This window comes from Pinus tabuliformis, chromosome 3_1 (genome assembly GCF_031772625.1).
Source record: "Pinus tabuliformis cultivar Carrire ecotype Pingquan chromosome 3_1, CPIR1, whole genome shotgun sequence".
NCBI lineage: Eukaryota > Viridiplantae > Streptophyta > Pinopsida > Pinales > Pinaceae > Pinus > Pinus tabuliformis.
Window position 1 is genome coordinate 293,940,649 of NC_142301.1, and position 13,540 is coordinate 293,954,188.

At 37.1% G+C, this 13,540-nt stretch overlaps 1 protein-coding gene across 2 annotated transcripts in view; it reads right to left on the reverse strand.

Moving 5' to 3' along the window:
* Positions 1 to 13,540, reverse strand: part of LOC149186940 (ABC transporter G family member 28-like) — a 581,368-nt gene that overhangs the window by 319,049 nt on the left and 248,779 nt on the right. For both annotated transcript variants that reach the window (XM_089412709.1, XM_089412708.1), the window contains exons 4-6: positions 8,993 to 9,056; positions 8,738 to 8,884; positions 8,428 to 8,462 (exon numbers count right to left, since the gene is read on the reverse strand). In XM_089412709.1, the coding sequence (XP_089268835.1) occupies positions 8,428 to 8,462; positions 8,738 to 8,884; positions 8,993 to 9,056 (246 nt within the window). The remainder of the gene's footprint in view (positions 1 to 8,427; positions 8,463 to 8,737; positions 8,885 to 8,992; positions 9,057 to 13,540) is intronic.

Consider the following 13,540-nt stretch of genomic DNA (forward strand, 5'->3'; position numbering starts at 1 on the left):
TGGCCCTGCGTGAGCCCTAGCTGGCTCTGCATCACTCTCCTCGGCTACTGCGCTGCTCTCCCAGCACTATCTTTGCCTCTCTGTCTCTCTGTACTCAAATGCCCCTCAGCTGCATCTCCCGATCACTAATTCTATCTCTCTTAGCAAACCACGCTCTAGAGAATAGAATGACTAATCACTCTGGTGTATTCGCCAAGTGACCCTCAAGCCTCCTCTTATACTTTTCCTGTTGACATATCACCGACCGAAATTAAGTCCCTAATCAATGGCTAAGATTGTATCTGGCTTGATCCATGTCTTTTGGACCATTCTAACACAGTTTCATATTAATCCAAATTAATATTTTATTTTTCCTAAGTTTAGATTTAGGGACTCCATTAAAAATATTAATTATTTTAATATCTCCTGAACTGTTTAGAATCTGCCCAAATCCTTTCTGGGCATTGGAGATTCCATGTGCCCCAACCTCTCCATCAAATTTCGTGGCTAGAGCACATCTGATGCTACCCCAAATCAACAATCTAGGAGTGGAGTTGGACTCATACTCCTCAAATCTGATAGATCTACCATTCTTGCACATAGATCTGTAAAAAAAAAAATTGGTTTTCTGACTTGGGTTTTTCTGGGTTTTAGTTTTTTATAGTTGTATATATTGTTTGGGTGTTTTCTTGTTGTCGTGCAGCTACAGATCTAAGGTGGAAATTTGTGTAGAGTCCAGATCTAGGCCCTGGAGGGTAAGATCTGGATCTCTGGGGTTTATCAACATAATTTTGTAGGAATATTATTCAAATTTAATTTTTTTGCAGTCCAAGGGTTCCAAAATTCTTAGATCTGGAAATTTTCATGAGGGTTTCAAGGCTAAATCCGAAGCATAAAAAATATATTGACGCGGAATCCGATTTTCTAGTTTTATTTTGGGTTCGTTGAGGCTACCATTGGCTGGCTGGAAATGCTCCCTGGGTTCTTATTTTTATTCTTCTTACTGCAAAAATTTCGAAATTTTTTTAAGGGAAGGCCCACAGCCCTTTGTTGTTGCCCGAATTCTCCATTAAAACTGTAAGAAACCCTCATTTCATTGAGCCTCAGCGTTTACCCCCGATCCTGCAAATCTGCGTCCTCCTCTTGCTACCCATCTGCTCTACAACTTCTCCTTGCTGCTACATTTTCCTCCATTTCTGCAAGAAAACACCACTGTCATCCCTCGCTTCTCACAAACCTGCAAAAAACCCCACGTGCACCTCATTGCTGCATCTCTACCCTTTCATTCCAACTCTTCCCTCTACTCCTTAGCCCTCATTTCCTAAACCTCCTTAAAATTTAAAAATTTAATTTTTATGCAGGAAATTGATAGATCTGGTTGTTGAAAACCTTAGATTATCAGATCTAGGAGTGGAGTTGGACTCATACTCCTCAGATCTGATAGATCTACCATTCTTGTGCATAGATTTGTAAATTTTTAATTTTATTTTTTTTTTACTTAAGTTTTTCTGGGTTTTAGTTTTTTATCATTGTACATATCGTTTGGATGTTTTCTTGTTGTCGTGCAGCTACAGATCTAAGGTGGAAATTTGTGTAGAGTCCAGACCTAGGCCCTGGAGGGTAAGATCTGGATCTCTAGAGTTTATCAACATAATTTTACAGGAATATTATTCAAATTTATTTTTTTTGCAGTCCAAGGGTTCCAAAATTCTTAGATCTGAAAATTTTCATGAGGGTTTCAAGGCTAAATTTGAAGCCTAAAAAATATATTGACATGGAATTCAGTTTTATGGGTTTATTTTGGGTTTCTTGAGGCTACAGTTGGCTGCCTGGAAATGCTCCCTAGGTTCTTCTTTTTATTCTTCTTACCGCAAAAATTTCGAATTTTTTTTAAAGGAAGTCCCACAGCCCTTTGCTGCTACCTTCATTCTCCATTAAAACTGTAAGAAACCCTCATTTCATTGAGCCTTAGCATTAACCCTCGTTCCTGCAAATTTGCGTCCTCCTCTTGCTACCCATCTGCTCTACGGCTTCTCCTTGCTGTTGCATTTTCCTCCATTTCTCCAAGCAAACATCGTTGCCATCCCCCATTGCTCACAAACCTGCAAAAAACCCCACTCGCACCACGCTACTGCATCTCTGCCCTTTCGTTCCAGCTCTTCCCTCTGGTCCTCGGCCCTCATTTCCTAAACCTCCTTAAAATTTAAAAATTTAATTTTTATGTGGAAATTGATAAATCTAGCTGTTGAGAGCCTTAGATTATCAGATCTAGGAGTGGAGTTGGACTCATACTCCTCAGATCTGATAGATCTACCATTCTTGTGCATAGATCTGTAAATTTTTATTCTTTTCTCGTTTTCTGACTTGTAGATTTTTATCATTGTACATATCGTTTGGGTGTTTTCTTGTTGTCGTGCAACTACAGATCTAAGGTGGAAATTTGTGTAGAGTCCAGATCTAGGCCCTGGAGGGTAAGAACTGGATCCTTGGGGTTTATAAACATATTTTGCAGGAATATTATTCAAATTTATTTTGTTTGCAGTCCAAGGGTTCCAAAATTCTTAGATCTGGAAATTTTCATGAGGGTTTCAAGGCTAAATCTGAAGCATAAAAAATATATTGACGTGGAATTCGATTTTCTGGGTTTATTTTGGGTTTCTTGAGGCTACCATTGGCTGCCTAGAAATTCTCCCTGGGTTCTTCTTTTTATTCTTCTTATTGCAAAAATTTTGATTTTTTTTAAAGGAAGGCCCACAGCCCTTTGCTGCTGCGTGCATTCTCCATTAAAACTGTAATAAACCCTCATTTCATTGAGCCTCATCATTAACCCCCATTCCTGCAAATCTTCGTCCTCATCTTGCTTCCCATTTGCTCTACGACTTCTCCTTGCTATTGCATTTTCCTCCATTTCTGCAAGAAAACACCGTTGCCATCCCTCGTTGCTCACAAACCTGTAAAAAAATCCACGTGAAACTCGTTGCTGCATCTCTGCCCTTTCATTCTAGCTCTTCCCTCTGCTCCTCGGCCCTCATTTCCTAAACCTTCGCTTAGTCCTTCTCCCTACCTCAAATCTGTCGTCAATTTTCCTCCCTTACCTGCATCCTTTTTCTTCTCGGCGGCTCCCTTTCTCCATCCGTTGCTCCTTCGATCTGCACATCTCCAGCTCTCAATTTCCATAGTTCCCTGTCGCTTCTCTCCTTTCCGCCGCCAGACCTGAGACGCACACAGCAAACAACAAAGCGTTCGACTCTTTTTCTTTTTATTTGTATATGCGTTAGGGTTTAGGGTTAGTATATTTTTTCTTTTATTTTCATTTGAAATTCGATTTGGTCTTGATTTTTTGTTTTCATTTCGATTTTTGTCTTGGTTGACCTTCGATTTGGTTTTATTAGATTTGATTTGATTTTTATTTGCTTTGTTTTTGTTTTACATCTTTATTTATTTATTTATGATTTAAAAATGTGTTTGATTTTTCTTTTCTATTTTCATTTAAACAACAACAACAAATAAAAATAAAACATTAAAAAATTAAAAAAAAAAAAATCTAAAACATTAAAAAAATTTAAAAATCTAAAAAAAATTTAAATTTTGGTGACTTGAGATTACTAAAGAATTAAACTAAAAGAGGATTTGCGCTAATACATTAAAAATTTTAATGTGGCCCATGGCCCATTAAAATTTTGATTTATTAACCCTTTTAATTTACTTTTATCACATTAAAAATTTAATCTCTTCATTTACCACATTAAATTAATTTCCTAAGGAACAATTAAAATTATAATCTAAAGTTCCTTGGTGTCTTTTATGTTAAGTGTAAGATTTTAAATTTTGTGGTAATATTTCTCTATTGTCAAGTGTGATTAATGTTTTAAAAATTATATTGGCGATAGGAGAAAGATAATTAATTCTAGATCTGGGTTATTGAAGAAAATCATTTTTAATCTACAATCATAGTTTAGCATTTAATTTTCATAAGTTTTCATGGGATTTAATTGCTAGATATATTGCAGTTTTGAGCATTTACACTTACTTGTTCATGATCGCCGCTTTGCCACATATATAAATTACTTGGGATAACTTGTTTTTATTTAGTCTATGGTTAATTAAGAATAAAGGCACTGGTCTATAATTATTTTTATCTTGTGGTTGTGTTTTATCTTAATCTATCCATCTCAGTTGACCAAGATTACTTCTAATTTCATCAAGGTGTCCATCTTTAAATCTCCTAAACCCTGTGTTTCACAGGCTATTCTCATTCATTCACCTCAGGGACTACCCCCCTTGACTTGTATAAGAGAGAGTCTAAACAGAGTGAGTAAGGATTAGAGTGACAACCCTTACTCTGAGTGTTGTTGCAGTGCCTAGACACTTTGTGCAACAATAGGACCCACATGTGGAGGCAAGAAAAAATTATAAATAGGAGCATAGAAGTTATTAAGGCTTTTGTTCACTCATCTATTTCCTTTGTTTCTCAAGCTGTTTAGCTGGGTCACAAGTGCTACTTAGCGCAAAGTTCTCTAAGGGGATAACTAACCCTTCTTTCGGTGCATTTCGAGTGCCACCCTAGGGGGGCAAGCTATTGCTAATTTGGTGAGAAGGTTTGTGGAGTATTGTAACACATTTCAGCATATTCCTTCAGCCAATTCATACTCCAGGGAGGATGCAGTAGAGAAATCATACCACTCATTTCAACTAAATTCTAAGGGTATTTTGCCAGGAGAAAATTAGTGGAGTTGCTTGAGGGGGAGTCTAGCCTTTGTGGAAAGTTTTGGAGCTGGAGGTGACTGCTATTGAGGGGGGTGAATTTATATTCCTAGGGCCTACGCAGGGGGTCACTAAACAACATTTTTGTGGAGTTGGGTTCAACTATCTTGTGCTAGGACTTGATGTGAAACCTCTCCCCTACATCCAGGAAAATTTCCTTTATCATTCTTATTGCAGATTAAGGAGAAATAAGGAGGATTTTAGAAGATTACATCACTGGGGCACGTAGTCTTGGTTCAGAAGGGCGTAGTGCCGAAAGAGGGCAATTTTGGAAGGTCGGAATTAGCCAAAATCCTTTCCAGGTTTTTGTGGGTTTGTTGAGAGGGGTCCAAGGTAAAATTTGCAGAATTTTTCGGGCGATATTCAGGCCAGAAATCCCCTTTTTGTTCAGCAGTGCATTTTATTATTCAGCCGGTAATTGCACCATTTTGTGGGTTTTCCAGGTGGTTGGTTTGGGGAAGATTCTTTTTTGGGTTTGTTTGAGTATTTTTGGGAGAAGTTGCAACGGCAATTTCGGGCACTACAGAGGGCCATTATCAGCATTTCCCGTGTAGCAGCAGTTGCCAATTTTTGGGTCTATGCAGAAGGATATTGGGCCAAAGTTTCCTAACTCTTGGGGGTCATCTCTTCCACCTGGGTTGCTTCAGCATGCTTATGCAAGCTGAGGTTCACTTGTTCCTTGCTTTATGTACTCCTTACAGCGCATAATTTAATAAAATGGCTCAGCTTATTTGCCTAGTTTCTTGATGTTTTTGATGGTGCATGCATATTTGTGATTCCATTTGTTGTAGCCTAGTTCATGTGTCTGTTATTAGCTATAACATTCAAATTGGAACATTACAAATACTAGAAAAATAAATTCTGAGGGATTTTACCCTCACTCCGAGCAATCACGGCATTGTCTGACCTTTGAAAAAGCTAGCCGTCCAAGTGGTCTGCATAGGCTTTGCATCACTCTAACGCTACTTGCCACCCGCACTGCTTAAATCGACTACCAATCTAGCTGTCATGCCTGCTGCTGACTGGGAAAATGCTTCTTCGGCCCTCTGTAACTCTTCCCAGTCTCTAGAACTTAAAACTTCTTCCTCTTCAGCTAGATCGAACTACTCTTCTGAAGCAACTATGCAGTCCTTGCGCTGCTTCCTGGAGAAAATCTCACCCTCCTCTCTTCGACTCTCTGGAACTAGAAAACTTCCTCTAGACTCACTGTCTCTTCCCCTCTCTATCTTTGCTGCACTTCTATGGCTCGAACTCTTTCAACAGAATGATGTTGCCCTCTAGAAAATCAAACTGCCCAAGGAAATCAATCTCAAGTGTCCTCCTCCATCTACGCATCAACTTCTTCTTATAATCTCATGGTGGGACTCCAACGACTAAGATTGAAACTTATTCAGTGGCTTAGATTATTTCCTAGTCGATCAGTGTGAGTTTCTAGAGAGATCTCACCTTCCCTAATTAATTCCTGTTGATTAATCATTTTCCCTAAGTTAGACAAGAAAAATTTAATTACTAGTTAATTAACTTAAATAAGGCATTCTAGGTGGATATTCTTGAAACCTTTTCTGGGTTATGGAGTCCTAGTAATTCTTAGCCTATCTTACAACTATCGAGACTAGAACACCATTCAGTGCTACAAAAACTAAAATAGTAGAGGAGGAAGTCAAATCAGCGTACGCTGAGGGTTGTTCAGGTAGGTTGAGTTGTTGAAGAATGTAACTAGTGTTGGTCTTCATAATTGTTCATGTCAAAAGAAATTTTATTATTAAAGAAAATGACTTTTTAAAGCATGGGTTTCATTTTTGGGTCAATATTTTCTAGGTCAAAGCCCTCCATTGAAGGCTTCTAGGTTTTGTCTTGAGTCAATAGAGTCATTGTCATTTTTATTAAACCCTTCTTGGGCTTTTGTATCATGTAGAAAGAATTATTTGAGTCAAAAAGGTTATTTTTCACCTCCACACCAAGTCGGCCCTGTCCTCGTGAAGTCGGCCTACATAAGCGAAATTCGACCCAGCAAAAACGCTATATATAGAAAGACAGCTTGACCTATTTGTCACACTCACTCAACAAGTTTGATCTACAAGAAAGAGAAGCAAGAAAAAGAGAGCGAAGTAGTTGGAGAAGGAAGAAAGAAGCCAGGAAGACCTAAAACGAGTTCTTGGGATGTCTATCTCTCACACGTGCGAAGCTTTTGGGTAGTTGTTGAGGTCAAAATTCTGAATCTACTGCAGGTCCGAAATTCTGTCATTGGGGGCCAAAATTCTGGATTGTAGCTGCTACTAGGAAGCTGTGACTTGGAGACTTTGACAGGGATCATCTATTAGAAGAAATGGCTGACTTGGTGATTGGAGGAGGTCTTTGTCTAGGTCTAAAGGGTCTTAGCTTGTCTCATATTGATCTGAATCTACTAGTGGAAGAGTTGCACTGGGTTTTCCCCTTGAAGGGGTTTTGCCCTGGCTGAATGCCTACAACTTGTGTTTCTTGTTCTTGTGGTCTTCATATACATATAATTTGGTAATTGCTTGATGAAAGATAAACTAATAAACAAGTAAATGAAGCCAACATAATTCACAAGTAATTATCAAGAAAGAGGAACCAAACCCTAATTCCTATAAGTATTGATTTCTCAATGGGACCTTAGGAAGAGAAGTAAGACAATTGAGAACCTTCTAAGGTGAGGGACAAGTACCCTTAGGCCTGCATAAGGCTAGTAGAAAGTTGTTGTAGCATACTGAAGTGGAAAGCAGGAAAAAAAGGCAGAAAAGAAGCCTGTTAGCCAAAGGAGAGGCTAACAACAAGGTGATTGATGTTGGTTTAGTATAGAAGGCCAAAGGAGGAACCTCTCTGTGAGCAGCAAGTGAACAGTGATCAAAAGGAGCTGATCTACTGTGGACAAGGAGGACTGAAAGGGATGATTGCTAAGGAAGGTCAACCAGAAGTAAGTTGAGTTATTTGTCTTTGTTTTTTGGGAGGATGAGGATCTGAAGAATAAGACCTCAGCCCTAGTTGTAACATTCAAAGGACAGATTGTATTTTATTATATTATAGCATTGTATCAGGGTTTCTGAAGGGCCATGATCCCTAGTATGGGAGCCCTATGATTTTCTTGTTAATGCACTCATAAGAAAAGTATTTGGGACAATAATCTTGTGTACTAATGTTGATTTCACTATTGATATATTCTGTTCTGCAAATTTGTTTAAAGTCAGGCATCTCTAGTGTGTTTGTGTTCCCAGCTAAGGCATAGACCAGACCTAGGGTGCAAGGGAATTTCAACACATGAACTCATCCCTGTCATCATTTCTCATTAATTCATTCCATCATCTATCATTATAATCTTTTTGTTTGTCAAATTTTTCCCCACTCTTTGTGTTTCTTCTCAACATTACTGATACAGTGCTTGACATTGTTGACTCCATTTCTATAATAATGAACTTTTGCTTGTAGCTCTACACCATTAACCATTTAGCGGTGGTCTTCTTTCTTGCAGACCCCACTTTTTAACCTTTTAGCAGTAGATGGAAATGCTGGATTCTAAAATACAGAAATTTTAATCTTGTGCCTGAAGAATTAAAAAGAGATCACAGTATTCATTATAATAGTTTGTACAAATATAGATATAAAACATGTCTACTGTAAGACAGTTGGAAGGATCTACCTTGCTTTATGGATCTACAGTTTACTTACTTTTCTCTGAAGTAGAGCCTAATCTGCAATAGTGTCTGCATAAATCACATATAAGCTGGAACTTGTCAGAATCTCATACAGAAAATTTAATTCCTCCTCTGAACAAATACTAGGAAACACAAGATTTTAATGAAGTAAAACACATTGCACAAAAGAATTTAGTGGAAACTTACTAACCTAATAAATCAGCTATATACTCTAGGCCACAAAAGGCAGCCGTTCCATACCTTTTGCAGTACACATGCAATGAATATTCGGTTGACATATAATAAGGGAGAAAGCAAATGCAGCAAAAGAAAAAAAACAGTACCCACTGCTACAAGCTATCTTTTGGGTAGTAGTTGGACAATAAAATCCAGCTGGGCAGAAAACTTCTTGTGTGCTCCCAACATCAGCCCATAGATCTGCTGCTCCACATGAGTGATTACCCTTTCCAGGTGGTAATCGGTAGTGATATCTTCATTAATACCTCAAGATTTGCACAGTTGAATGTTATCAGAAATGTGTCATACTAAGAATTGATAATAGGGATAAAAAGTAGTTACTACTGGAGATCTCAACTTACGGGTCACATAAGCCGGTTGAAACATTTAGCTTGCCTTTTGGACAGTGAGCACCTAATGGGCATGCTTTCCTCAAAACATGTGCACAATAATTATTAGAAAAAAATAAAAATTCTCAATTCTTTGAAAAACATTCAAACCACAATTTCATAATATACTAGGAAATGCTCTTAAATGAAGAAACTCAATGTCTATCAAAAAATTAAGACCCTGCAAATATATTGGCAGAGAGAGAGAAGCAATGTTCCTATTGTTTCTTTGCTTGACCCTTAGAGAGGGAAACAGGCATGAAATAGTAGTCAACAAAGAATCCAATGGTCATTTGTTTGGAGATAAAAAGGAATCAGACTAATACTCAAAAAACATTACGAAATTTGGTCAAGGCTCCTTACGAATTATGAACCTGTTGACTGCTCAACTGAATGTCATACAAAAGCATGAAAGTGAACAAGTTGCATTTGAAAATTAAATGGAATCTAAATTTGCACATGATCCAAGACAAAAAGTAACTGTTTCCAAGACCAGATGAAAAGAGTCACCGGGTCAAAGATAGGGGGAAGGAAATCAAATTAGCAAAAGATATGACCAAAGGGACTAGAAGGGACAAATACAATAATGCGAGGAGTAAATAAGGCTTCTACAATCTAATTTATACCTATAGCTTACACAAAACTAATAAAAAAGAATAACACAAATGAATGTATATCTCAAGTAATATAGTTGTGCACCAATAAGAAGTGTGGCCATCATCCCAAATTATTATAAATTCTCTAAAGATGTGCAAAGAGTTTATTCTGGGGACATGGAAATTTCTACTCAATCCTAGGTAGTATCCTCCTAAGACTCTTAAATGTGCTAAAGAGATTAATCGGGTTTTATTAAAGATGTTATGGGTGACTCTTAGATAACTAATAGATAGGAAATAGTATGAATGCATGACTAGTCCATGAAACAATACGATAAATTGCTTCCCTGTGGATAGAATAATTGGTACCCATCTAAATCATCATCCTCCTAAAGCCTCTTAAATGTGCTAAAGGGATTAATTGGGTTTCGTTAAAAATGATATGGGTGACTCTTAGATCACTTATAGATAGGAAATAGTGGGAATGCATGACTAGTCTATGAAACAATAGGATAAATTGCTTCCCTGTGGATAGAATAATTGGTACCTGTTACCCACCACCAGTGGACGACCCCATAGGAGAATTTTTTCTCCTATATTTGTCTTTAGCCGACAGCTCCTGACAACCACCAATGTAGTCAATATACTGTGCTAGTTGATCTCCGCTCCCTGAGCCAGTCATATGTCCCCTTGCCCATCTGTCAAGAGTGAATGTTTGAAGGTGGGCCATCCAATCTTAAAGGTACAATTAGGTGTTTATGCTTGTTTTTCCTTGGGCACACTAGGTATGGATTAATGGGTGACTTAGAAGGAGGAATGGTTTTGACTATAGTTGTGTTCCCACCTTAAATGGGGGTTAATCCTCAACCCTAGTCCCTTCAGATCTCCCCTATTGGCTTATAACTTCAGGATGGGCACTGTTGTCACACAGATTGTCACGACAACGCTCAGACTGGGGGTTGTCACTCTGATCCTCGATCTCTCCGTTTAATCCTGTCTCCCGCGGCTAAGGGGGGTAGACCCTATGGGAAAATGAATGACCAACTGTGAAACAGTCCGGTTGGAGACACGAGGGGAAACAAGTACTTAATTGATTTTGTTAAGTTAATGGACTAGTGTCTTGTGGAGTTAATGATTAAATGATTGGATGTTGCAGAAATATGTACCATGAAAAACAAACATTTATCATCAAATGACCCAAGCAATGTAAGATATCCAGTAAATTCACAATGCTTTAACGATGATCCAGCAATTAAACTTTAAGAAAGATTAAATGCTTTAAATGATCATAGAATTTAAATGCTGATCAATTACCACTTTCACATAGCTAACTTTAACTAGACCTTTAAGTGCATTTAGCCATAGAGAAATGGAAAATAAACACTGCAAAATTCGCCAAAATGAAATTTTCAAGGTTTTTTTTGTCAAGCCTTCTCAAAATATTTTAGTTTTTTAAATAAAACAAGACTGAAGACGAAGTAAATGAAACTTTAAATCCAAAATTTGAACTAAACTAAAAGGAAACCTTTTATCAATTTTTTATTATTTACTTCTAACAAAATTAAATATAAACTAAAATAATTCAAAACCTAAACTATAAGAAAAAAAAATTACGTCTTTTCAAAGTTTTATAATTTTTAGGAATTTTTTATTGTTATATTTTAAAACAAAACTTAAAATTAAAATCTAAACTAAAACTAAAGTAAGCAAAACTTGAAATTATTAAAATCTAATCTAAATATAAAACTAAAGCGTTAAATCTAAAAATTAAACAAAATACAAAACTAAAACCCTAACTAAGTCTAAAATTTTTTTTATGAAATTTTTTATTTTTAAATTTAAAATGAAACAAAAATAATATCTAATTTAAAACTATCCTAAGATTAAAAAAAAATCTAAACAAAAAGAACTAACATCATCTAATTCTAAAACTAACTACGCTAATCTATACATCCAATGCATATAATAAAACCTAGCCCGTATATACAAAAATAAAAACGTGGTCTTACTGTCTCTGCAGGTTTGTGACGGCGGAGTGTGTTCGACAGCGGACGGAGAACAACGATGGCTACGCGGAATACGTATTGTTGCAGGTGATGAGGGCGGGCAAGGGAACGCTTGCAAAGAATTGATGCAGCAAGAAGGGACAAGCCTGCCGCAGGTTGGAGATCAAGTGGAGGGTGGCTCGACGGGCAGAGGATTGAAGGGATACACGCAGGCAAAGAGGGTCGAAGATTTTGAAAATGGATGTGCAGGTTTGGAGTAGCTGAAAATTTTGCTGTTTTGATGAATTTGCACGCAGGCTTTGAAGGATTGAGACAGCGTGAAACTGCAAGGACAACAACAAGCAAGCAGAGAGGGCGCTCAGATAGAGGCTTCGCAGATGTACGTAGGTGGAATTGGTAGCGTGAGCAAGGTTTGCAAATGTGAAGCAAAAAAAAAATCGATTTTCCTTACTGATCACTGCGTAGGAAGGAAACTGCGGTTTTGAACAGCCTTGAATTTCTTTTAATTCCCCTTTGATTCTTATGAAAATCCTGCAGTTAATTTCCAGATTTGCAAATGACTGAATCTGAAACCCTCGAACAGCGAAATGGAGACCCTGCAAAAAACTGATTGTGAGGCCAGATCTTACCCCAGGGCCTAGATCTGGCTTCCAACAAGAAATCTTTTTCTGCAACCTGCAAAAAGAACAGAGAAACCAGAGACAAAATATACAAGGATAAAACCCAAAATTTAATTAAATAATTACAGTTTTCATAGATTAATGACTCTAAACAGCCAGATTCATCAATAATCCACAGAAATATTTTCAAAATTCCCAATTTACTATGAAAAACTTCAGAAATCTCTCATGCAATTCAGAAGAACAAACTTAAATGATAAACCCAGGATCGAAACTGGCTGGGCTTTGCAAGAGAATGCTTGCGGGAGTTGGCTGGTTTAGCCGAGAACTTCCCCAAACGCCCACTGATCTTCTCGATAAGGGTTTCCTGCACAGCTCACTTCAACCATCAATAAAGAGGGAAAAACAATACTAGATTCCCGATACAATGGAGATACCTGCCATTATTTCATAAATCTTATTACCATTCAAACCCTAGCAAGTGAACAAGATACCCATGTTCAACAATACTCTACATCAAGCTGTTACTAATGGCTGAAAATAAAAATATGCAGAAAATAAAACAGCTCACAACACTTCAGGAGAGTAACACCAGCAAGATTTCAACCCCAAAGTCTTTCTTTATTAGCACCAGAAAAAGTTTACAAGAGAGCTTTCTTCAGCACAAGACTCACAGATCGAATGATCTCAAATGACCCTAGCACCCTATTTAAAGGAAAAATTCCCAACAGCTAGTTCGAGTGATCCACGTCAAAATGATCTCGACCGTCGATGAGGATCAAGATATCTCTTAATCTCATCCGTCGAATTTTTTAATGCATTAAAAATTGAAATTCTGCATTTATTTACTCAAAAATATTATTATTTTATTGTTTCTAAGTCTTTATTTTATTTTATTATTTATTTATTTTTATTTTATTATTATTATTATTATTATTTTCTTTTATTTTATTTTTTAATTATTTATATCTTTAATTTTTTATTGTTTTTTTATTTTTTCAATTTTTTATTTTTAATTTATTTTTAAATGGATCCTCGAACTTAGCCTTTGGAAAAATCACCTAGGACCTAGGACTTAGGACTTATGAGGGGATTAAAACATTTTCTAACCCTCAAGACACTTTACATCATGACTTTTACAACTTTACATCTCAAGGGGGAAAACCCATTTGACATAGACCCTCATAAACCACCCAGTTCTGCGACACAACTATAATCTAGCAGATTAACACACTAGGATTCCTCTAAGATTCTAATGACAAAATTCATTCCGGCTTTGGGGTTAGGCTGAAGGAAAAC